Genomic DNA, 25,264 nt, shown 5'->3' with positions numbered 1-25,264 from the left:
CACACACACACACACAAACGCACTCTCTCTCACTCACACACACACACTCACCACCTTGGTTGAGTCATCTACCCCCTATGTGCTGTGCCTCGCTTCTGTGTCATTCGCTGTCATAATGTTGGCTGTCAGCAAGGATTCATTTGCTGACGCATGTATGTGGGTCAGTATGTGTGTGTGTGTTTGTGTATGAACCGAACAGTACACTCTATTTGCAAGAATGTGTGAGGGGTTGTGTTAGTTGAGTATGGTGTAGACTGGGTGTGTGTTTGTATCGGTAGTTTCTTTGGGTCTGTGGAACTATTCATCAACAGAACATATGCATGTGTGTGTGCATACATGTGCGAGTGTGTGTCTGAATTTAGTGCTCGTACTTTGGTATGTCATTGTGTCTAAATACTCCTTAAAAACAGTGTGAAAGGTGAGAGTGCGCGTGTATGTATGTATGTGTGTATGTGTGAACATGTGTAAGTGTGTGTAGGCGTAATCTCTGATTCCTAAAAGGATTTAAAGGGCAACAGGAAGCCTGTCATTTCTGCTGAGGCTTGATCCCTGACTCAGGTAGCCGTGCCTAATCCCCATCAATATGAGGAGTGAGAACAGGCGCCTTAGTAGCAAAAGCACTCACCTTATAGTGGTTTGTCTTTCTTTCTTTTTCTCTCTCCCCCTCTGTTGCAATCTCTCTTTCTGTCTCTCTTTATCTCTCTCTGCCACTGTTTTCTTCTCACCTTTTAGATCTTTGCATCTTGGATTATTTGTTCTGTCCTTGTTCTCTGTATCCTTTTATCTGTCTCTGTCTTTCTAAGGCATAGGGGGGACTTCGTGTCTACAGTGGCTTGGTGGTTACCCTCCTTTTAAACACTTTTTTCTCTGTATGCCATCGTTAGACTCTACCTTAGAGGTGCTATCCCCCTGCTTTTCTCACTGTCGCTACCTTTGATGTAGGGAATGTCTGCAAAGTGTGTGTGTGCGTGCGCTAGTCAGAGCTGGTGCTATAGCTCAGGCTCCATGTCATGTTGCCCTTATCAGACTGTAATGAGCGTGCTAGTCAGAGAAGCCTTATGTAATATGGGAGAGGCAACACCATGCTAACAAGCCTTAACCAAAGCATCCCAGCTAAGATAGGAGACTGTGAGCTGCAGCCTACATCACCCACACTTTCTTACCAAGTTCTAATGAATGAATTAAGTATTCAAGCCCACACCCGCTGAATTCTTCATAGTTTGAGAATTAGGCTGAAGCTTCTTAAAAATCCTTGGTTCATTTAGTAGCCTGCAGCTTAGGAAGATCCACTCATAGGTATACAGTGATGTACTACAGGGTGAACCCACCTAAACCCAGTTTACCCATGATATATCAAATGCATAGTATTTTTGATATCACTTGTTCATAGTGGTGGATTGGTTTGCCTTATGATGATCTCCGATTGGAAGACATAGTTAACCCACTTTTTTATTTACCATTACATCACTGCAGGTATACAACTGACAAGTTGTCTCATCTGGCAGAAGACTGTGCTTTACTCTAATACAATACATCAAACTGGTAGTCAGTCTGTCTCTGAAGACTCCATTTTGAAATCCTCCCTCCTCTCTGGTATCAAAGGTGCTGAGCAATTGAAGGGTTTCATTCCAAAATACCTCATATCCATCACATGACACTATCCTTAAAAAGTAGAAAGCAAAGGTCTTAAGATGGTAAGATGGTAAAATGGCTTAAATTGCACTCACATGCTTTTACTGTTGAGTGTGTGTGTGTATGAGTGTGTATGCGTGTGTGTGTGTCCCTGCACTTGGTAGGCCTCCATCCTGCACCCATTACCCGTCTGACTTTCTGTCTGTGTCCTCGCATGTCTTTCAGGCGTGATAGGGTAACACACATACGCACACACACACACACACACACACACACTCAGATTCTTCTCTCTGCGTGGTGTTTCCTGTGTCCTGCTCCCTCATTGTTATTCTGTGGCCGTGCCCACGCCTCCTCCCACACTCCGAAACCTCCTCAGCAGACACTGGCAGATGATCAAGCCTCGCTCCTTGGTCTCACACACACACACACACACACACACACACACATACATGTACATTAACCGCCTTTGATATCATCCAACTCTCATACACATAGATAACACACATGCAGTAAAGTCTCATACACACACACCTAGCCTGGTGTAGTTTGTTCTCCTCCTTACATAATCCATCACATCTTGAATATACAACCCACGTTATATGCATCTGTTGTTTACTCTACCTTAATCCTTGTGTGTGTGTGTATGTGTGTGTGTGTGTGTAAACCATGCTAGTCTGTATCTGCCCCATACAGTCCAGTTGCCTCACATCTTTCCTGCCATTCCCATGACTTGCCCAGGAGACTGAAGTGTACAGAAATAGTCATGGCCACAAAAGAGCCACAAAGGCGAGAACACAAGCTACTGCAGGGCCTCTCTCTCTCTCTCTCCCTCTCTCTCTCTCTCTCTCTCTCTCTCTCTCTCTCTCTCTCTCTCTCTCCCCCAGTCTCTTCCAGTTCTTTTGTGTTCCCTCTTCCACATTTCTTCCTTTGAAAGGGTCTTTCTGCTGCACCAAGCTACTCACAGAGTCCCCCACATGACCACACTGGAAGCCTTGAAATGAATGGTATTTTTAGACATGAAGGTGTGTGTGTGTGTGTGTGTGTGTGTGTGTGTGTGTGTGTGTGTTTGTTTGTGTGTGCGTGTGCATGCTTTGGAAGAGTGTCTGTGTGTCTGTTTTATTATAGTATTTTAGCAAAGTTGGCGTGTATATGCTGGTGCAAATGAATATAAAATTCATGTGTTGCCTGAGGGATGGCACATGTAGGCTTTATGTAGGCTATATTTCTCTTGGGAGAAATAAGCATTGTGATGATGTCATACTGTAGGTTCACTCTCCATTACTGTTGCATTTGAAACGGTACACAAAACACACACAATAGTTTTTGGTCATATGGTTTAGCATGTTTTCATCAGTAGAGCCGTGAAAACATGTCATTTCCAACTCTAAATTAAATTCTGGGGGGCATCTTCCTCAGAACAAACCTGTTTTCACATATAATATTTAGCATTTTTAGCAAGTGAAGACTTTCCCGCATTCAGGGTCCCCATACCCCATTTATAATTACAAGAATATTACGGTAAACTAAGACTGTCAATCTCCTCACCAAATGTCCAGCCAGGTTATGAAACTAATTGCTCACAACTTGTGAGAAGTGGTTCATTCTCGTTTTTGAAATTGCTGCGATTGAACCAAGCTGTGCTGTTCACATGTGCGCCACAAATAGCTTCTTTTTTTTACACATCCCACTCCAGCCCTACTACAGAATGATTTCCAATTATCCCCCTTCTACTTTACAAGTGCTTGGATGCTTAGCAAGGGCCACATTTTAGACACTGTGCCTTTGGTGCCAAGAAGAGAGGGGGAAAAATGCCAGGGCATCATCTGTGCCAGCACTGAGTCCTGGTGAGACCGAGAGGCAGAAACAAACACACACATGTAAACACACACACACACTTGCACAGACCTCATCTAGTCAGCACAGGCTGTTGTATTTACGTCACGACTGTTTCAGCTATCTCTAACACCCCACATGCACACACACACACACACACACACACACTTACTACAATGACAGGCGAGTCCCTCTAGATAATTTGAGTTGAAACGGTGCAGTTGGTTTTGTGGATACAGCGCCTGACTGTTACTCCCTATCGAAAAATGCATGCTCAGTAGTTGAGCCCAAAAGCAGAGCTTGGATTAGGAAATGGCTTCAAGTCATAAGTCAAGTCATTTATGTGTATCTGGTTTGAAAACCTGAGAGGCAAGGGCATCAGCTCTTTTGACGTTTTAATGTAGCACCTTTCAGTTCCTACTGAAAAATGTGGAGTGTGTTATAGGAAAGCATAGAGGGAGTGCAGCTGGAAGGCCCATGTTGGAGTGACAGATGGTGAGAGACACAGCCTGGATCCAAACCCACGTATCACTCTTTTTTTTTTTTCATTTGCAATTAAGTAGTAAGGTGGTTGATGAGAAAATATGTGTGAAAACAAAAATGAGCAATTCATGCTTTTTCCAGGCAAAAAAACACATACTGTGCATTGTAGAACGATTTGAGAGAAAAGATGTGAGGAAGAGATGAACAAAGGGAACGTAGAGAGCAGTGGAGGACTCGTGCTTGTCTCCGAGGATCTTTGAGCGAAAGAATAGACAGATAACATTTGAATGTGGAGTGGAGGAGGATGGGCCCTGACACAGAGGAGAGAAGAGGAGAGAGAGATGACTCTGACAGAGGAAGAGTCCAGCGGGGTAGTTGAGGGGGGTGTCACGAAGGATATGGGTGCCAGCTCACGCTACCCTAAGCACAGCAGACCATGACAACCTGACTATTGTCATTTGTTTTAGCACTAGTGAGTCATGCTTGTGAGTCACACCCAACAGCACCTATAGGCAGAATTTACCGTCACCCAGAAACATCTGACCAAGCAAGAATCACAACATCGCAAAATTTTGTGAGGGTAGAGGAGCCAACGAATAGCTTAAAGTAGTTGAAACTCAACATAGCATTAGTAGTTCTGGCTAGAATGTTGCTTTGTTGATGTTAGTTTAAGTTTTACTGATTTAGATTTAGACTGATTTAGTAAATGGTTATGTTAGTATTTCAAATGTGTTTTGAGCTGGAACATTATATTCTGTTGAGCTGAACTATGTCTCTGTCCATTCAAGTAAAGTGGAAATAGACAAAATGAAATGAATGGAAAAATGCAAATTTTGATAAAATATTGCATAAAATATCCTGAATACATACAAAACAATTTTAGGCTTGTTGAGGTGGAAATGTTTTTTGTTGAAACAAATTTTGTAATAATAATGATTTTCTTGTGGATGTGTCTTCTGACACAGCTATATTCTACGTTCACGAGGCCCATTTATTTACTTCAACACAGCTGATGTAAACGCTCCTACAGTAATTTGCATATCATTTTCGGAAAACATGGCTACTTATTCTCTCTCTGTGCGTCTCCCCCTCTCATTACTCCTAACCTTTAAACTGAAAGGAGGGGTGGGTGGAGATCTACTATCTCCCCTCCGTGCCTCTTTCTCCTCCCTTCTTTGCTCTCTTGTACCCCAGCAGCACAGGCAAGCTGGCATCCTTACACCTGTGCTGACAAGTTTGGTAGTAGTAAAAACGGCACACATGCACACACACACACACACACACACACACACACACACACAAACACCAAATGATGAGGCTACATGCACTTGCAGTTGGTATAAATTGACATAATGTGAGAAGTAATTGGACATAATTCAGTCTGACAGAAACAAATCAATGGTCCTGTATAGCTAAATGGGTAGATTTAGGAGGATTAGTGGTTTGATTCCCACTGGGGTCACCCAAACTGAATATATGCACTCCTTTTTGCTGTAAGGCTCTGGATAAAAGTGTCCACTACATGGCATATGATATCTAGAGTGACAGATGTAGAATGTAATATAAAGGACCTTAACTTGACCCAGTATTTTCTAATGTTCTGAAATGTTTCTGTTGCATTTTGTTCTGAAAGAGAAGAGAAGAGAAGAAGATATTTACTAGACAGTGACTAAAGAGAGAAAACTGAAGGTCTTAAAAATCCTTGAGTGCATTTAATGCAAAATTCAGTAACTTGCTTTATTTCAAATTGAAATTCTTACTCACACAGACAGATTATGAACTAGGTTGTGGATCGACAAAGTGACACAGGCAGAAAACACCCTCAAACATACCTCTCCCTCCTTATTCCCCCAGCTCAGGGTATATATAGGCACTGTCTCTCACCTCCTCCTTTGTGTCAGATCCACTTCAAACACACACACTCACACACACACACACACGTACACACGAACACACACCGTCTGTCTCTTTCGTCTTCCTCTCTCTCTCTCACCTGACAGGGGGATACTTATCCACAAGGGAACAACACATCCTGATACTCTTGTCAAGAGAGAGCAGAAACATTCAGGCTGTCATTTGTTGTGTGTCAGCTTTGAGTTGGGTAAAAGATTTGTGTGGTATAATTAACTTTTTTTCAACCTTTATTTACTCAGGTTACTCATGCATGCTCTGCTTTTTGTGCCTCACTCTCATTCAGTTACACACTTTCACATCTGGGTGCAGCCCATTACAACCACACAGTCTTGGGATTCAAGCCAGCCACCTTCTGGTCACAAGCCCAGTTCTGTAACCTTGAGGCTACCACCACTCATATAACACTTATTTCCATGATTAAAATGAGTATTACATCAACACATGAGCACAAATCCCATGAAAGGATGCTCACACTACGTTGAGGAGGAGATGTGAACGTCTATAACAGCAGGACTTTTATTAGGCCAAAGATCTTTCTTGGCTTGCAGATGAGCTGATGCTCGCAGTCTAGTGCATTATAATTAAGTTGGCCACTCAGCATCCGTCATCTATGAGAAAAGGGCAGCGACTTCCAAACTTTAATTCTGACAAGAGCTTCATGGGTGAAAGTTGGCTTGAGCACTGTTTCTGTGATGACTGTGGCAGAGAAAACACACTGAAATATTGTACTTGCCTTGACTCTGTGGTGTTCGATACATCTGGGTTATGAACCTGTCATATCAGGTAAAGAGCTGCAAACAGAAGCAGAGCATAAGGTTTGTTCGCCCGATATGATGTGCTGGGATTTACACAGATATCCAAAGACTGTGTGTGTGTGTGTGTGTGTGTCTGTGTGTGTGTGTGTGTGTGTGTGTGTGTGTGTCCTTACCAACATTCAACAATCATTCTCGGCAGTCAAGCGCTGTAGCTTGTCTTGACCTCCTGTTGATTGAATTGCAGATTTAGAGGGTGGTAATGTTAAGCTTGTTGGCAGGAGCCTGTGTTGAGTCACCTCTGATGGCCATCAAGTCCTCCCTCCTTCCTCTACCTCTCTCTCTCTCACTGCCTCCACCTCTCCCTCTCCTCCTCATGCCTTTTGTCTTTTCTCCCTCTTCCCCTCTCATCCTCCTCACTCTCCCTGCCTCTCTCTCTCTCCTCCCTCCCCTCCTCCATCATCTCCCTCCTCTCTCATCCTCTCCTCCTTCCTCTACTTCTCTCCCGCTCCATCTTCTCTTCTGTCTTCATCCCTCTGTACCACCACCCTCCTCCTCCTCTAGACCCCCTACTCTCTCTCTCTCTCTCTCTCTCTCTCTCTCGCTCTCTCTCTCTCGCTCTCTCTCTGTTGTCTCTGTGCCAGGCTCTGTCTAAATTTAGATGGGCAAAACCCTCGCAGGATCCCTCTTCGTAATCAAAGGGCTGCACCGACCTTCACAACACTCCAACTCCCCAGAGATTGGAAACACAACCGAACAGGGCTACAACCCATCTCTTCTTAGTATCTGGTTGCCGTCTGCGGTTTTCACTTCTTCTTGTTTCGGTGTGTCCTTGAAGGAAGTTTGAGGAATATGGAAAGTTTGGAACACTCATATTGGATGCTGCTTATTCATACATATGTATGTGTTTGTGTGTGCGTGTGTTTGTGTGTGTGGGAAGAGAGATCAAGTCATTTCCCTCTGCTGCTACAAGAGTCATCGGTTTGAGTGTATGTCATCAACACCGTCACAAGCTCAATCCTCTCTATGGATGCTGGCATGTGTCAACTCTTTGGTACATACACACACAAGTGACTCTATAAAACTTCCTTGTATGTGTGTACGTATGCAACGTGGCTCCTGCTTGGTTATGATCCATGCTGCTGTTTGCAGAGCCCATGGTCTACAAGGGGTTGGTAAACATGAACGTGCTGTGCAGTTCACTGACGTCACGTTATATAACTTCTGGGTATTGAAGTTCAGATTTTTCAAACAGTTACTTGCTGCCATTTTGAGCTGCCAATGTGCGAAGTTGCCTAGTGCAGCTTTATGGAAGTTGGAAGTCGAGTTGGTATTCCCGACTTCCGATCTGAATGTGTTCCAGTGCGTCTGCTCAGGAAAACATGGACGCAACACCCTTTACCCACTAACGTTAACTATCTGACAGTGCTCTACTAACGTTAGTAGGCTAGTTCATACTAGCAAAGACTTCTATCTACATAGTAACGAAGCAACCACATTACATTACAAATGGAAACTACAAAGTTGTTACCACATGTTCTCATAAAACAAAAACTACATGTCAAGTAAAATCAAGTTTTATTAAGTACAAATTGATGCAAAGGGAAGTCAGTTTACCTTTCACCATGTGCTCCGCCATACTGCTGTGATGTTAGGTGTGTTTATGTCGGTGAACTTGGGCGAGATGGATCTTGCCTGAATTTCTGACTGGGAACTCCGACTTGAAGTTCCGTTGCACTTTTCTGTGTCAGAAGTCGTTTTTTTTCGAGTTCCGAGTACAACGCACCATTAAATGAGGCCAGGAAGACGCTTCGCCACTTAATGACTCGATTGGCCCTTTGTGTTCAGAGTGATTACTGAAAGGCATGTCAGTAGGAAATGCTTTGGATATGGCCACTTAGCATCAGTGACTGGAAATAACATCCCTGCTTCAACAGGGAAGTCATTCAAAATGGCTTAAAAAGAGGTGATTCAGCTCTGTACGGTAGTCATAAGACACACGCTGTGCCAACACACGTCCACCTATCTGAGGGGTTTGTGAGTGCGTGTGTGGCATGTGTACTCTTCAATGATTGTGTGTGTGTGTGTGTGTGTGTGTGTGTGTGTGTGTGTGTGTGTGTGACCTTGTCTGTGTGAGGGGGCAGCAAAGCTTTTCACTGCGCCTGCTGTGATGTGTTGATAACGTCAGTGATGACAGAGGCTGAATTGGCTGAGGCTGGCTGGCTGACTGGCTGACTAAGTGACTGACTGGATTTTCAGCATTTCCTATCGGCGGCCATCTCTCTGTCTCTGTCTCTCTCAGCCTACTCTCTCTGGTGTAATAGACAGAGCGGTCAAGCTAGGGAAACTCCCATTGCAAGTTCTCCCAGGGGTGGGGGTGAGTTGCAGGGTGGGGGGGGGGGAGTGGCTGGGGAGGGGTCATATTGATAGAGCGAGTTGGTGCCCACACACACACACACACACACACACACACACATCTACGTCCATGTACTGAGTCTATCATCATGTCTGAGGATTAACTGGATTTCTGTCGAGTCGGGGAATATAACTCCCTGCCGTCAGCAAACCTCAGAGACGGAGGGAGAAGCGGTTCTGTGGCATCTCCGTCCCTTATTCTTTTCCTTTGGCCTCTGTCTATCTCTTAGTATGTCTATATGTCTGCTTCTCGCTGTCTCTTTCCAGCTATTAAATCATCTCACTTCTTTCATCACCCTCTCTTCTCTGTTTCTGTATCTCTCTTTCCACACACTCACACACACACTCTCAAACCTTCACCTTTTCAAAACAATTTCTCTGCCTCTTAATAGTTGTGTTCCTGGCACTGTGAGGTGTGTGTGCGGCTGTGTCTGTCTCTGTCTGTCTTTATGTAGGGTATGTTTTATACTGTTAAGGCGTGGCAGGCCGTCTGCGGCTATGCGTGACATGGTGGCTCATGCCTTATTTACCCTGGCTTTGCTGCTGCGACATGGCCATGCACTCTCTCTCCTCGCTTGCTCTACACTCCTCTTCCTCTGTCTGTCATTCTGTCTCATTCTCTTTCTCTTGCTCTTTCTCTCCCCTTTTCCCTCCTCTTCCTCTCTCCCTCTTCCTCTCTCTCTCTCTCTGCACTCTGGAGAGTGGTCTATCTGTGCTGGGTGGCTTAACAAGGCTGCGATCTTCTCTGAAGGCTGAATTTAGCATAAACCCTGTTGTTAAGCCGGGCAAAGGCATGCATAAGAGGGGGTCACAGAGGAGCATTACAGCGCTGGAAAGCTCAAGTTGCCGGTGTGGGAAATGAGGTGTTTACGTCAGAATGGATGCTCGATGGAAACATGCTGACTATTACCTCCTCTGAGACTTATGTGTGTGTGTGTGCAAGTAGTGTGTGTGTGAGAGAGAGAGAGAGAGAGAGAGAGAGAGAGAGAGTCTATATTGTTCTCTATCCTATGAGAGGCTTTAAGAAAGTATTAGATAAAGGATTCCTTGTTGAATTTGTAGTTCATAAAATCATTATTCTTTGCACTTAATAAAAGAACCAAGAAAAGTTGTGAGTTCACTAAGTCGGCACTGTTTCATATTCCTCTAGTTAGCTATGCAGTGTTTTTCAAATCCCAAGGTGTTGAATGTTTATCATCACTTTTATTTTCCCCTTTTGTGTTGGATAATAAAGCAGTATTGGATATTAAACCTCTTAATGGCTACAACACTTGAATCATAGCCCCCAACAGGGCCTTCAGCCTTGATATATTCCTCTCGAGCCCTGTGTTTTTAAGTGAGCACCTGAGAATATGAGTGAGCACCTGAGAATATGCAGCAATAATAAGATAACCATGACAGGACAGAATTAGCAGAGCTGTGAGATGACAGATTAGCACAGCTGTGCCAGCAATACGTTTGTTTCTTGTGCCGTTGCAACACTGTTTTCTGTTTTATTTTCAGAGCTTTTGTGATGGACTACATCCCAGCTGACTTGATTGTACTTAAAGAATAAACAGCACACTGAAAACATTCTTTAAATTGCCCTATGTTAGGCTTCAGTGTTTGGAGGCAAGCTTAATTGGAACTAAATAAGATCTTCAGAGAGCAGAGAGTCTCTCTAAGAAGGTCTTGACAAAAACAGTTGTGGTTCACTGCCTCTCCCATTTGTAATGCCAGCTGACCTAGTTTTCTGAGTCGTGGATGTTTGTAAATGGTCGAATTTGGAGGGAAAAGACTGGTTTAGGATTCACACATACTACTGACATGTGCACAACACATACACAAACACACACACAAAGATACACACACCAAGCTATACAATCTTACAGATACACGTACACACTCAAACTCAGTCTCTCTGCTAAGTCTGCGCCATGAAATGTCTGCACAGGCCACCCAAGCCTTTCTGACATGCTTTGGTAAACCCCTGTCCCATTACCATGCATTATGGATGGGCCTATCTCTAAGTCCCATAAATGTAAAAAGCTGGCCTTGAAATAGAAGAAGTTACATTGGCTCCTTGTCACAGTGACGTTTTAACTACGTAGAAACTCTGTAACACTGTTCAGTAACATGTTTCAGAATGGAATATACATTTCTTAATGTAATTCCATGCTAGGATTCCCAGCACAGTGTTGTGAAGTCATTTCATGCAATGCAAACCAGGCACTTCATACAAAAGATGTATACCAACTATTTAGTTACTAATGAAGAGTTAAAAACCATAATATGAAACGATAACTGAAAGTTTTAAACAATTTATATTCATTTCCAACAATTTATCTTTTGTCTTACAGAAAGAATGGCTTTGCCTGAACTGCCAGACCCAAAGAGCCATATCGGGCCAGCTGGGAGACATGCCACCTCCAGCCATGGCTTCCCCCAAGAAGCAAACACCTGCTCCAGCCCCTCCCCTCTCCTCCACCCCTGCCCCTGCTGCTATAGATAGCAAACCTGTGGTAGAAGCAGCAGAACAAACCCCATCAGCTCCTGAGACCAAGGTAGTGCTTGCACCCACCCCAGCACCCGATAGTGCACCAGTTCCACCTGAGGACAATTTCCCTCTTGCTAATAGTGCCCCTCCTTCTGATATCAGCCCTCAGGGGACACCACAGTCAAAAGAACAAGAACAGCCTCAAGCAACTGAACCAGTATCTGAGCCTATATCTGAGCCTGTGCAAGAAGCTCCCATTTCAGAGAGTGTAGTTGAGAATGTCCCCGAAATCTCAGCAGTTGAGCAACGGCAGAGTAGCTCTGAGAAAGCAGTAGAGGAGCAGCCTTCACCTAAGACAGAGCCATCTAATGCTGAGCAACAAGCACAGAGTGAAACTGCCAGCGCTCATCCTGTGGAAAGTGAGCCGCAAAAGCCATCGCCTGATAAAGGTTTAGACAAGACGCCAGTCACGCCTGAACTCACAGCACCTATTGTAAAAGAGGAGGAGAAAGTAGCAGAGGTAGGCCAAAATCAGCCACCTAAGAAACCTCAGGAAGTTGAGCCTCAAGCAGCTCCAGCTGACCAGACCCCAGCACCAGATATAGTAGATACAGCTCTTCATGTGGATCATGCAGGCACCACCAAAAAAACAGAGGCAGAAAGTGTAGCACCTGACATCAAGAAAGAAACTACAGAAAAGCCGGCATCCTCAAAGGAAGCGCCTTCACCCCCAGCTGAGGTTCTAGAAAATTCAGCTCCAGTAGCCCTTGTCGACAAAGTTGAGGTCCCAGAGCCACCAAAAGATTTAGAAAATGTAAAAGAAAGCCCCCCAGTTACAGAGAAAGAACAGCCTGGTGAGGCTAAAGAGGTAGAACACTCTGCTTACATAGTAGAAGAGAAAGTGACTGAGGAGAAAATAGTTGTTGAGGAGTATGTGGTTGAGAATAAAGTAGCTGAGAAGGAAGCTAAGATTGAGGAAAAAACAGTTGAGGAGAAGGCTGTTGGAGAGAAAGCAGCTAAGGAGGGGGCTGTTGAGGAGAAAGCACTTCAACAGAAAACAGCTGAGAAGGCCAATGACCAGAAACTTCTTGAGGAGAAAGTTAATGATAAAGAATCAGAATCAAGTCCAGCACCCTTCTCTACTGAAACTGCTATGGAGAAAAAAGAATTGGAAAGAGCCGGAGAGCCATGTCTGCTGCCCAAAGCAGCAGAGCCAGCTCTGACTGTCCCAGTTAGTGAAAAAGTCTCTGAAGAAGAGAAACAGACACATCAAGAGGCAAAACCAGCAGCACAAAATGAGCCATTCCCAGCTAAGGAATACCCTGTGGAGATAGTCTCACTGGCAGAAAATTCTGAAGAGAAAGAAAAAATGGTCAAAGCAGAGAGTGTAGCACAGAAGGGGGAAAAGCAGAAACCTGTAGATACAAAGGTTGAAGCGCCAAAAGTAGATGATAAAGCTGAAAAAGCAGTGGTTAAGTCTGTTCCCCCAGCTCCTGATGCTAATGAGCAAGAAAAGGTCAATGTCAAAGAGCCTCAGCAAAGTGCAGAGATGGTGTCCTCATCTGTGGTTAGTGAGGCACAAGGCTCAGATAAAGTCTCTGAAGAGAAACCCATACAGAAAGAGACAGAAGCTGAAGCACAAAAGACAAATAGCACTGCTGAAGTTGCTGAGCAAAAAGTGTCAACCAAAGAGAAGGAAGCAAAGCTTGACAAAAATGAGAAAGAAGTTGAGTCACAACCTGTTGACAACAAACAGGAACATATTTCAGTATCAGAGGCGAACACAGTCTGTAACAAAGAGGGCAGTGCAGGGAATGATGTAGGAGAGAACACAATATCAAAGGAGGATAAAACATCTGAGACTGCTTTTCAAAATGAAGGTTTTTCTATAGCTCCAGTCCCTCTAGCAGAACCTGACACCCCAGTCTCTGTAGTTAGTAAGCAGGACAAAGACAAAGGCCCAAAGGAAGAGAATGCTGACACAGAAGAGAAAAAGGAGGCTGAAGCTCAGCTTCTGGAAAAGCCCAATGATGCAGATGCAGTCGCAGAGGTGACTGTAGTATGTAGCACAAGTAGTGGTCTAGTGTTGTATTAGAGGGCTCCTACTTTGATGACTTAAAAGGCTTGATTTTGACCGATTACCATAAATATATTTAATCTCATTCATACCATAGCAGTGTACTTTATCTTTTTACATCATTGGCTATATTTCTATTGTATGTAACAAATGCATTAAGTAACATGTGGAAGTCACATTTCCACTATGCTGGTAAATGGTTCAACTAAATATTGTACAATATTTAAAATGATTATCTTTTGTACAATAATAGCATTGATTACAGAATTTTTTGATGACGCCATTTATCACTTACATTCTTGAAGAGTGGGGCTTATAGAGTAGCTTACAGCTTGCAAATAATTCTAATTCTAATTCTAATTCTGTGCGCTCTTTAGCTGTCAAGTCCTGTTGTGCTGTTCTTGTATAGAAGTATGAATTAATCACTTAAAAAAGAATTGAAAACGATGTCTCAAATCCCATGTTTTGGCTTCCTGTGTTCCTTTAGTACTTTAACTAATAAATATAAACAACATCTTAGCCCCACCACAGAAATCCAAAACACTGACTGAAGCCAACATTTTTGACATGAAACTGATTAACAGAGCTCTTGACCCTTTACTGTTAAACATGAATTTAAATGTACATTCAAATTACTTTATTTATCTAATAAATAAATGAAGATGCAAAAAGCCTATTTCCATCTACATTTCCTCCTTCTCAAGAATCTATATGCATACAGTATGTAGTACACATTTAGCACACTCAAATTATCCCATATTTGAGCTATAATTTAAGGGTTTTATTGTAATGTTTGAAGAAAAAATTTAATTGTTTCTTATTTCATTCCAACAGGCTAAAAAGGTGAAGGAGACCCTGAAAGAGCCTGGAGAAAAAGAAATAGCTGCCAAGGAGAGCAGTCCCACCAGCCCCTCAGACTTAGCTAAGCTGGAGAGCACAGTCCTTCCCATTCTTGAGGCCCAGGCAAGCACGCAATCAAAGGATGATGAGGAGAAACTCACTGACACACTAAAGACCAGGCGTAAATTAGAGGTGCTTCCTCTCTCACCTGACTCGCCCAGCTCAGAAGAAGACAGAGAACTTTCTGAGAAGAAAAATACCACTGGTACCCCAAAGAAAAAACTCCTTGTGCCCACAGATTCATTGGATGACAGCAGTGAGAGCTTTGGAAAAGAAAGCCCTGTGTCTGGGGATGAGGAGGATTTCATTCGAAAACAGATCATGGAAATGAGTGAGAATGAGGATGCTTCTCCATCTGATGAGGAAAACCTAATCAGGCGAAAGATCAGAGAGGAGGAGAAGAAACGGACGGAGCAGAAAACTGATATCAGGACATCAGGAAAAGCCAGACGACTTCTCAAGAAGAGCACCATAAGCCCAGATGATGAAGAAGACAAGCAACTCTGCTCCTCATTGAATAAACCTGAGACAGAGAAAGAAGTGGGACCAGAACCGAAAGAAGGGGAGCCAGAGAGTGGCATCGCAGTTCGTAAATTCCGAACTATGGAGCTCAACGCAACGAGCACCCCTATGCGTGTACCTAATGATGATGGAGAGCTTGAAATGGAAAGCCTCACAGACTCACCAGATGACCGGTCCAGAGGTGAGGGGTCATCCAGTCTGCATGCATCCAGTTTCACTCCTGGCACATCTCCAACATCCCTCTCCTCTCTGGATGAAGACAGTGATAGTAGTAGCCCCAGCCATATCCGCTCTGGTGAGGGGAAACAACACAGAAAAGCCAAACACAGACAACCTGGCCAGATGCTACCAACTATTGAAGACTCTTCTGAGGAAGAAGAGTTACGGGAGGAGGAGGAGCTGCTCAGGGAACAAGAGAAACAGAAGGGATCTGGGAAAAAGTCCAAGAAAGACAAAGAAGAGATTCGCCAGAGGAGACGAGAGCGTCCAAAGACACCACCGAGCAACCTCTCTCCCATTGAAGATGCCTCACCAACCGAAGAATTGAGGCAAGAGGCTGAAATGGAGGAGATCAGACGCTCATCCTGCTCTGATTTCTCCCCCAGCATTGAGTCTGAGCCTGAAGGGTTTGAAATCAATGCTGAAAAGATTGCAGCAGTCCAGAAAAGTTATCAACTGCCTACATCAGTATCTCTTCACTCCCCAACTGATGATCAAAATGCTGACAAACCACAGATAAAACCTCTCAAAACCGCTGATGAGGCTTATGAAGAGATAATGCTGAGGGCTAAGTCTCCAACAGTTGAGAAACATGAGATCCAAGCAGGGAAAGAGTCCCTTTATGGAGGAATGCTCATTGAGGACTATGCCTACGAGTCCCTTATTGATAGTTCAAAAGCCGAATCAGAGAAGATCATTGTTCCTCCTCAGCCCAAAAAGCTGAGATCACCAGATGAAGTTTACGAAGACATGATAAAGAAAAGGAAGGAGTTCATGCAGCTGGAGCAGGAATATCAAAAGATGCAGCCAGTAAAAGAAAGCACCAAACCAGAAATTGTTTTGCAACCTGCTGAGTGTACCATCTCCAAAAGCAGTACAGTAACACTAGGAAAGGATGGAAAGCCATTGCTTGATGCTGAAGCTGCCTATGAAGAACTCATGAAAAGAGTTCTGACTCCTGGAACGAGTCCAACTCAACAGGAGCCAGAGGTTGATGGCACAGCATCTAGAAGGGCACTCCATCCCATTCCAGACTTAAAGGTGACACAGTGCTCTTCAGGAGAATTGTCTTCTGATGAGGAGATGAGTGTGATTAAAAAGGGAGAAGAGACAACTGCTTCATCAGAAACACCAGTAGTAACATCACCTATGGAAACTGAGCCTGTAGTGGTGGTTTGTGAGGTTCCTCCATCATCCACATCAGATAAGCAACCTCAAACCACCATTGCAGCATCCCAGTCTGATGTTGTAGATTTATCCAGTGCACCCCCAAGACCATCAGCTCCTGTGGTTGACAGTGTATCACCCTTACCTACCGTCCCCCAGTACACACCCACTACACCCAGCTTAGTGTCAACTGCCCCACCTGTGCCCCCTAAGCCAAACATCCTACGCAGGGCTAACTCTCAGGAAAAAGCGGATGTACCTGTTGCACCTCCACTGCCTCCTCCCACCCCACCAAAGCCTACAGTTTTCCCCAGGAAACCTCCAGTTCCACTTCCAGCTCAGGCTCCAGCAACTCCAATCAGGCCAGAACCAGTGGCATTGACTACAGCTCAAGGATCATCTGTAAGACAACCAGTCACACCAACATACAAACCTCATGTTCCCCCTCCAGTTCCCCCAAAGCCATCCATTCCTGCTGGGATGACATATAGCCACAGGCCAGGAGATGGTGTCAAACCACCAATTGCACCAAAACCTGGCTCCCAGCCATCTTCACCTGCCCATGTCCCACATCCACCAAGACCCACTGTACTTGCCACAAGCCCCACTGACGTAGCTCTGAATCTGAGTCCCTCTTCTGAAAGCAAGCAGTTTCACCCCTCACCAAAGTCTCCTTCTTCACCAAGATATGCCAGCAATCTTCGTGACACCTATGTGGTCATCACATTGCCATCTCAGCCCAGTTCTCCAGTAGAGGGTGTCTCAACCCAAGCCCCCTCTAGTCCTGGTCCAGCATCTCCTTCACTACAAGCTCAACCCCAAAGTTATCATCAACCACAGCCTCAACCTCAATCATATCCGCAGCTACCCCCTCCGCAAACAACCAGGGTGCCTCTGGCATACACACGAGTCACTGAGTCTGTAGAAAGCCAAGAGATTTGTGGCCCAGAAAAACATGTATCTAGTTCTTGTCATATTATTGAAGCTGTATCTGCCTCGGCACAGCCACCTGTGGTTACGCCTAACCATGTCTCTCAAGTGGTCACTACCGAAGTCCAAAGAACCACTGTCTCTGTTGTACATGAAAGGACACCACCTCCAATGCCAGCCCCAAGAGCAAATGGTGTTCCAATCTCATTGGAGAAACCTAAACCCCAACTGCCAGCACAGAATGGACAGGCCTACCAACCTGGTGAGGTGGTAGACCTTAGGACCATGAAGGTGGACCCAGAATCAGACATGAAAGGTGTGGATCTGTCTGCTGGCCCAGAGTCAAGACGTCAGTCCTTTGCAACTGATGTCAATGCTCGTCAGAACAGTGCAGTGCAGTCACCTGTGGTCAACCTCAGCGCTGAATCATCCACTGTTTCCATTATTACTGATAGCATCACCATTGTTACCTGCGCTGCCACTATCCAGCGGTATGACAATGTAGACACCTCACAGGCATCTTCAGTGCCCCTTCAGCTAACAAAAAACAAATCATTTGAGCCTATTTCTCAAATTATCTATCGACCAATTGATTCTCAGCCCTCCACCACTACCAGTGCAGAGATTCCCATCAACCTTTCAGTTGGATCAAGCACAGGTGGAGGAACCTTCCAGACCCCTCCTATCACTGTCGCCCCCACTCCTGTTCCAGGTTGTGTGGCCAATGGATTAACTACGGGTACAGCTACAGTGGCAGGAGCCGTGGACCTTAGCACAACAAAACCATTCAACACTGTGGTATCAGTGGATGCTGCTTCTGCAGAAGTGGTGACAGCTGTGATTACAGAGGATGATGGCAAACCTGTGGATCTAACTGCAGGGAAAAGAGCCGTATGTTGTGATGTTGTGTACAAGCTCCCATTTGCAGGAAGCTGCACCACACAGCAGCCCACCACACCTCTGCCCGAAGACCGTTTTGGATATCGAGATGACCATTACCAGTATGACCGCTCACCCTATGGCATGAGAGGCTTCGGTGGAATCAAACCGTCGATGTCTGACACTAACCTGGCAGAGGCTGGACTCTTCTTCTACAAGAGCAAGAACAGCTATAATTTCAATGGCACCACAGAGGGTGCAGTAGACCTTACCTCAGCAAAGATTTCCGATGCAGGTCAGTGCAGCGACATTGCAGACCTCTCACTGAAATGTCACTTCGAACTGCCTCCACTCATTCACGGCTAATACATGTGGCATTTTTGTTTTGTTTTTTGTTTGTTTCATCCTTTATCATCCTGATTTGCATGGACGTTCAATTTTCTTTGTTTTTTGTTCTTTCGTGATGATATTTTTGCATGTGCCTGCATGCTGTTACATATTGTTTGGGCTTGTCGCACTTCTGGAGATTGGAGTTTTTATTTTTATTTTTTTCCCTTTTTCTGCCTTTTTCATAATTTGGATGAAGCATGGCTTGCTGTTTACTTCTTCAACGTTGAACTAGTCTGTATTATTTGGATTCAACTGATATTTTTGACTTTTGACAGGTGAAGCTGTGGACTACTCCAAAAAAGGGGCATATGCAGGAATGACAATTCCACCTTATTCGCAAGCCAGAGTAACAGGTGCTGTTGGTACACTCTTTGGCACAAGCAGTGTCTTAAGGTCATCAAATGGGGTGGTCTATTCTTCTGTTGCGGCACCAATCCCATCTACATATGCCATTACCACCCAACCTGGGTCCATCTTTAGTACTACATACAACACCCTCTCGGGTATGCATACCAGTGACACCATGCCATCCCTGTCCAACCTCCAGAACTTGCCACTTACACGGTCCCATAGTTTCCTCTCCACCATCTCCACTACTGCAACGGGAGAGCAAGGAGATGCCCCACTGAATCTGGAGATCTCCAAGGAGGGTACCACTGCTGCTGATGGTGTCACCACCACAACAACCTCACTGTCCCTTGACACCTACACTGACGCGTCCCTGGAGGCCATAGCTGCCTCACTGGAAGCTCTGTCCTCACCCATGGTTCCTGGGGATGGCCAGTACCAGGCAGAGCGTGAGAGGCTGGAGATGGAGAAGCTCAAGCAACAGCGCCTGGCTGAAGAGTTAGAGTGGGAGCGCCAGGAGATACAACGTTTCCGTGAACAGGAGCAACTCATTGTACAGAAGGAGCTGGAGGAGCTGCAGGCCATGAAGCAGCATATCCTGGCCCAGCAAGAGGAGGAGAGACAGGCTCACCTTATGATGCAAAAAGAGACCTATGCCCAGCAGCAGCAGCAGCTTGAGCAGATTCAGAGGCTCCAAGAGCAGCTTCGTGTGCAACTGGAGGAGCAAAAGCTTCGACAGATGTATCCAGGTGGAGACATACCGGGCCATGGCCCACAGGAGGCAGTCGTCCTAGGACCTGATGGCACAGTGCTGTCCCGAAAGATCACAGATAGTGGGTGCCAGACGGATGAAGAAGATGATGCAGTCAGCAAAGCTTACACAGCAGGGAGGAAGAAGAGAAGTGGTAAAAAGAGTGTTGATAGTTGCGTGCAGACTGATGATGAGGATCAAGAGGAGTGGGAAGCTCAGTCAAGAGGCCGGCGAAGCAGGCCTCGCACTTCAAGGGGAGATAGAAGTGGGCAGTCAGACATGTCTCTTCAAGCCCACACAGAGATCTCTATACAGACTGACACAGAGGGGAACATAAGAATGGACACCAGAATGGAGCTGTCTGATTCTGAAAGGACCTCACCAAAGAAACGACCCACTCCCTTAGAAATAGGCCAGTCCCCCAACCTCAAAGCTGAGTCCTCCACCCTTCAAGCCCCTCCCAAATCTCCCAAAGTACTCTATTCCCCTATATCCCCCTGTATATCTCCTAGCAAATCCCTTGAGTTTGTGTCCTATGAGAAATCATTGGGTGACACAAGCCCACAAAAACTAAGAGGAAGTACTGAACCATCCAAAGTCTCTCCAGCAAGTCCTAGGGGACCAAAGGCCATGCAGAGATCCATGTCTGACCCTAAGCCCATGAGTCCAACAGGAGAAGAAAGAGCGTCATCTGGTACACAGTATGGTGATAGCTACACTGTGAGTATATGATTATCACTCTAATGGACACAAATGTAAGAAATGACAAACACTGGCATATAATAATACACAACTGTGTTTATTTTGTCTTTACGAAAATGAGGGTCTTATTTGTGCTTGAACTTTCCTTAGTGATTAGTACTATGCGTTACAACTTGATAATATACCATCATAATACTAAAATGATGTTGCAGGGTCAGTTTTGTTTCTCTCTGGCTCATTATTGCAGCCTTAGGTTTTACCGTATTTTCATTCAGCTTGCTAAATTAATGTGATCCATTCATAGCAGGCCCTTTCCAAGACACTGCTGCTGTAAAGGAGATTTATTAATGTTAGCGTTTAAGTTCCTTCTAAGCCATAGCTTTTGATACTGGTGGAACTCTCAGAATGATTTTCACCTCTCCATATTTCAAATATGGTGCTTTTCATTGCAAATTAGACCTGGTAACAATGTGGGTTAATATGTCATAGTAGTTTTCTTTCAATACATACAAATTATGTTGATTGTTGAAATTAGGCTGATTGATACATTGCCCTTCAGGGTAACATTTGACATGTCTCAAATATATCTTTATAAGTGTGATAGAATTATAAGCAATGATAATTGCATCACTGCCTAAACTAAAATAAACTAAAATCACCAGTGTTTCACCTTGTTAACTTCACTGTAGAGGCCAGTGAATGTTAAATTTTAAGAGATTTTAAAGAAATTGTTTTGATTATTCCTATGGACTAATTCAGTCCAAGAATTATTTGTCCAAGTATAACTAACCATTAACAATTATTGTCCAGCACCAAGAATCAATACCATAGTCTGTCATGTCATACTCATGTACAACCTGGAGATTGAATAGAGCACTGACTTTATGGACTTATACACAAGTAAATTTAATGTTATATTTAAGTGAATATAATGCTAAATTAGATTTGAATCATGAAGTGTACTCATCTGAAAATTATGTTGTGTACTGCCAATGTTTCTATCTTTTCAATTCATTCTCCATGTGATCGGTGTGACCTCAGACTAGGGCATGTGACAAACCCTCTCATTTCTGGCTTATGGTGACAGTCGTGAAGTTAACAAATGCAGACTGGAATGTTCATTATGTGAATACTTAAATTCTGCATTATTCCACTTTAAGATTCATGCACTTCTGCTGTATTATGCGTTTTGAGCAGCACTTGAAGTAAACTGTTACCCGCAAAGCTCTAATTTCATTTTGGGTCGCAGACATACAGGGGGACATGCAGCGAAGTAAAAAGAAATAACTGAAAGATTTATTCATAGGTTACACACACCCACTTAGGCTTCTTATTTTGCTTCTGGCCCTCATGGGGTATGGAAGTCAGTTTTCTGCCTGGGCGATTCACTGTTGAGAACCTCATACATACATAAAAGGGTGGGCAAAAAGCTGAGCTTGCAAGAAAATATTGAGCTGTCAGAGATCCATAGAGGCCTAATGTGAATAAATTACTTCTTTTGAGACCATACTTAAGAAGGTAAAATTTAGTGAGCAGTGGGAAACATTTATGGGCAGAAATACATATTTTACTGGGACTCACAAAGGGTGATCAATAACCTGTTTTCCAACAAGCTTTCATGCAGTCATACACACCATGTTTTAGTCATAACTTAGTGTAATTAAGGCATAGAGACACTAGAATTGATCCACTTCCCCCTATTTTTGCCCCTTGTTAATTTGATTGCATAATTGAAATCATGCAAGATTTAGCAATTCTCTCAAGGTAATTTAATCTGTATAATAAGGTTCAGAGAACGTCATTTTTCAAGTTCTGCAGAGTATATCCAGCTGACTCATTCTTGTGGGGAAAAAGAAAGCTGTTTGAAGTCCTACAGTCCTTTTAGGTTTTTATTTATTTTTTTCCCACAGGGGAAAGGCTCAGGTGGCACACCAACAGGCACTCAAAAGAAGGTGAAGAGGACTCTCCCCAATCCACCCTCAGAGGATGAGTCAACTGCCAGTGGCCAGACAGCATACAGCACTGGTTCTGCCCGCCGGAGAATGTGCCGCAATTCTAACATGGCACGTGCCAAGATCCTACAAGACATTGATCGTGAGCTGGATCTGGTGGAGCGTGAGTCCTCCAAGCTCCGCAAAAAGCAGGCAGAGCTAGATGAAGAGGAGAAAGAGATTGATGCCAAGCTTAGGTACTTGGAGATGGGCATTAATCGAAGAAAAGATGCGCTACTGAAGGAGAGGGAGAAGAGGGAAAGGGCCTATTTGCAGAGCGTGGCTGAAGACAGAGACTACATGTCAGACAGTGAGGTCAGTAACATCCGGGAGACAAGAGGTGGCCGCGGAGGTGGTGAAGATGAGGAGATTGGAGGTCATGGTCTTGAACGTCCCAGAACAGCACCACAGTCAGAACTGGATGAGTTTGTCCCACCTCAAACCAAACATGAGTATGGGAAATATTCACAATACCAGTACCCTCAAAGCCAATACCAGCAGTCTCTCTACCAGACCCCCCAGTCCTACCAGTCTCAATCTATCTACTCATCTGTCCCCTCGCTCACTAGCTCCCAGCAGCAAAGCTACCACCAAATGCTCCTGCTCCAGCAGAAAGCAGCCAGGCAAGCAGCCCTCCTCTCAGAGCTGGATGCAACCAAATATGATGTCATCAGCCGCCAGCCTGATCCCACATCATCCGCCTTCCTGGGAGTCAAATATGACAAGTATGGCAACCACCTGGACCTCCGAGCCTTAGAAGGGGGAAGTATTGCAGGTAGCCCCATGTCAACTGTCTCTGATTCCTATTATACAGATGTAGACCACCATACACCCCGGAGTTACATGCTGCTGGAAGATGCTGCAGAACTGGCCAAGGGCTCCACAGGCCTATCCTCGTCCTATAGCCTGGCTGAGAGGGAGCTAGCCAAGGCAGAGAAGTTGCTGCGCAGAAGTGCAGCAGATCTAGGGTCTACTGACTACTTGGGTTCCACCTCCAGACTCCATACTTATGGAAAGACCCCTGATGAGGAGGATTCGATGGAAGAGCCCTATGAACTGAAGCTCCTGAAGCAGCAGCTGAAGCAAGAGTTCAGGAGAAGTACGGCTGGGACGGAAAGCTTAGAACAATTGACAGGTCTCTCCCACCACTACTATACCCCTAGCTCTGGCATCTCTAGTTACTCCCAAAGACACTACCCAAAGTCAGAGAAGTATAGCATCAGTAGACTTACACTAGAGAAGCAGGCAGCTAAGCAACTTCCAGCGTCCATGTTGTACCAAAAACACAAGACTCCACTAATAGATCCTAAGATCTCCTCCAAGTACTCCTCTATTACGGACAGCAGAGGTTTGGAGACAGACTATACCAGTTATCTGGGGACTAGCAGTGGATCCCCAAGATCCAGCCGACTCATGCAGGATGAGATTACCTTTGGCCTACGCAAGAATATTGCAGAGCAGCAAAAATACCTGGGTTCCACCTTGGGTGCCAACTTGGCTGGTTCGCTAAACCTGGGCCAGGGCTTGGGCTTGGACTCTGCCTATCCTAGTGGTAGCCGCTCTAGACCCTCATCCAGACCCACTTCTTGCTATGGCCTGGACTTGTCCATCAAAAGAGACCCTTCCAGCTCATCCCTGAGGCTTAAGGGGGACGGTGAAGCATCTGGGGATGGGTCAAGCTACCAGACCCCATCTGGTCGCACCAAACCCACCAGTCTGCCTATTGTGCAAAGTGGCCGTGGTCGAATCCCCATAGTGGCCCAGAACTCAGAGGAAGAGAGTCCACTGAGCCCTGTTGGGCAGCCTATGGGCATGGCCCGGGCATCAGCAGGACCTCTGCCACCCATCTCTGCTGATTCAAGAGACCAGTTTGGTTCCTGCCTATCCTTGCAGGACTCCCAGCAACAGCAGCATATCAGGGAGGAGCCAACCAGGGGTAGGGGCTATGCGCTGCTGGATGACCTTCAGGGCACCATGTCAGACAGTGAAGGTAAAAAACAGCCTTGTCACAACGTCACATTTTTCCTATTCAGTGTTTCATCTTGGGGACTGTTTGGATGTGGTACTTCTTGCATGCACTCTGTAACGTTCATGATATTTAGCTGTTGCGTATTTATCAAATGTCAACGTGTGTCTGTTGTCTTTTTTCATGTTTTCATGTTTATCCGTGTATCTCAGTGAATGTAGCCTATCTTTTCTTTTTTATTTTGGATGTCAATGTATTAGGTTTAACTGTTGAGTTTTGGTTTGCATGCATGTCTTTGTCCATCTTGCAGTCTTTTCTGATGTGGTTTGTTTGAAAGTATCTTTATGCATGCATTGTGTTTCTGTCTGTATTCCAAATATTGGGTAACATTTTTCTATATTAGTTCATTGCATGACACCGTACAGTATATCTTTCTCTTACAGCTATATTGTGTGGGAGGTTTTCCTCCTCGAATAGCAATATCTCTCTTGTGGCAGCCTGCATTTTATTTAGAGCATGCTGTCATCTGTAACTGTTTCAACAGGCCACTTGAAAAATGAAGCTTTGTCCTTTAAGTCTTAAAGAAGATTTCCATACTCTTTCAAATCCTTCTTGTTAAGCACACAAGGCTTGAGCCACAATAGCAGAATAATCCTTCTGCAAAACTCAGGTCAGATTTGCAAAGAACATGCTTTTTTTGTCATTAATCATACACTGAAAAAGTGCCTCCACAACAAAATTGATGTAATTGGTACAGGATGTTGTCAATCTAGACAACTCTTTTAAAATAATAATTCTTCTTTCAAAATGATAATATACTGAAATCAGATTATGTATTATATTTTTGGATCCTAGGATAGTTGATCTGTGCTGTGAATGCTGGACATTGTTGGTATATTTTGTGATTGTTTTTTAAG

The 25,264-nt window shown here is 44.6% G+C and overlaps 1 protein-coding gene across 1 annotated transcript in view; it reads left to right on the top strand.

Annotated features, from left to right (window-relative positions):
* The window catches only part of pcloa (piccolo presynaptic cytomatrix protein a), a gene marked incomplete at its 3' end in the record, with an annotated part of 49,051 nt that overhangs the window by 9,657 nt on the left and 14,130 nt on the right, over nucleotides 1-25,264 (top strand). The window contains exons 4-7 of the mRNA XM_071538211.1: nucleotides 11,369-11,575; nucleotides 14,417-18,494; nucleotides 18,865-20,408; nucleotides 22,301-24,371. Coding sequence (XP_071394312.1) covers nucleotides 11,369-11,575; nucleotides 14,417-18,494; nucleotides 18,865-20,408; nucleotides 22,301-24,371 — 7,900 coding nt within the window. The remainder of the gene's footprint in view (nucleotides 1-11,368; nucleotides 11,576-14,416; nucleotides 18,495-18,864; nucleotides 20,409-22,300; nucleotides 24,372-25,264) is intronic.

This window comes from Centroberyx affinis, unplaced genomic scaffold, assembly GCF_046629955.1.
Source record: "Centroberyx affinis isolate AG114_WGS23_722 - 3 ecotype Tasmania unplaced genomic scaffold, CSIRO-AGI_Caff_v1 ptg003223l_1, whole genome shotgun sequence".
Classification (NCBI taxonomy): Eukaryota; Metazoa; Chordata; class Actinopteri; order Beryciformes; family Berycidae; genus Centroberyx; species Centroberyx affinis.
Note: the sequence above shows the minus strand (reverse complement) of the source record. Positions and strands in the feature narration are given on the sequence as shown.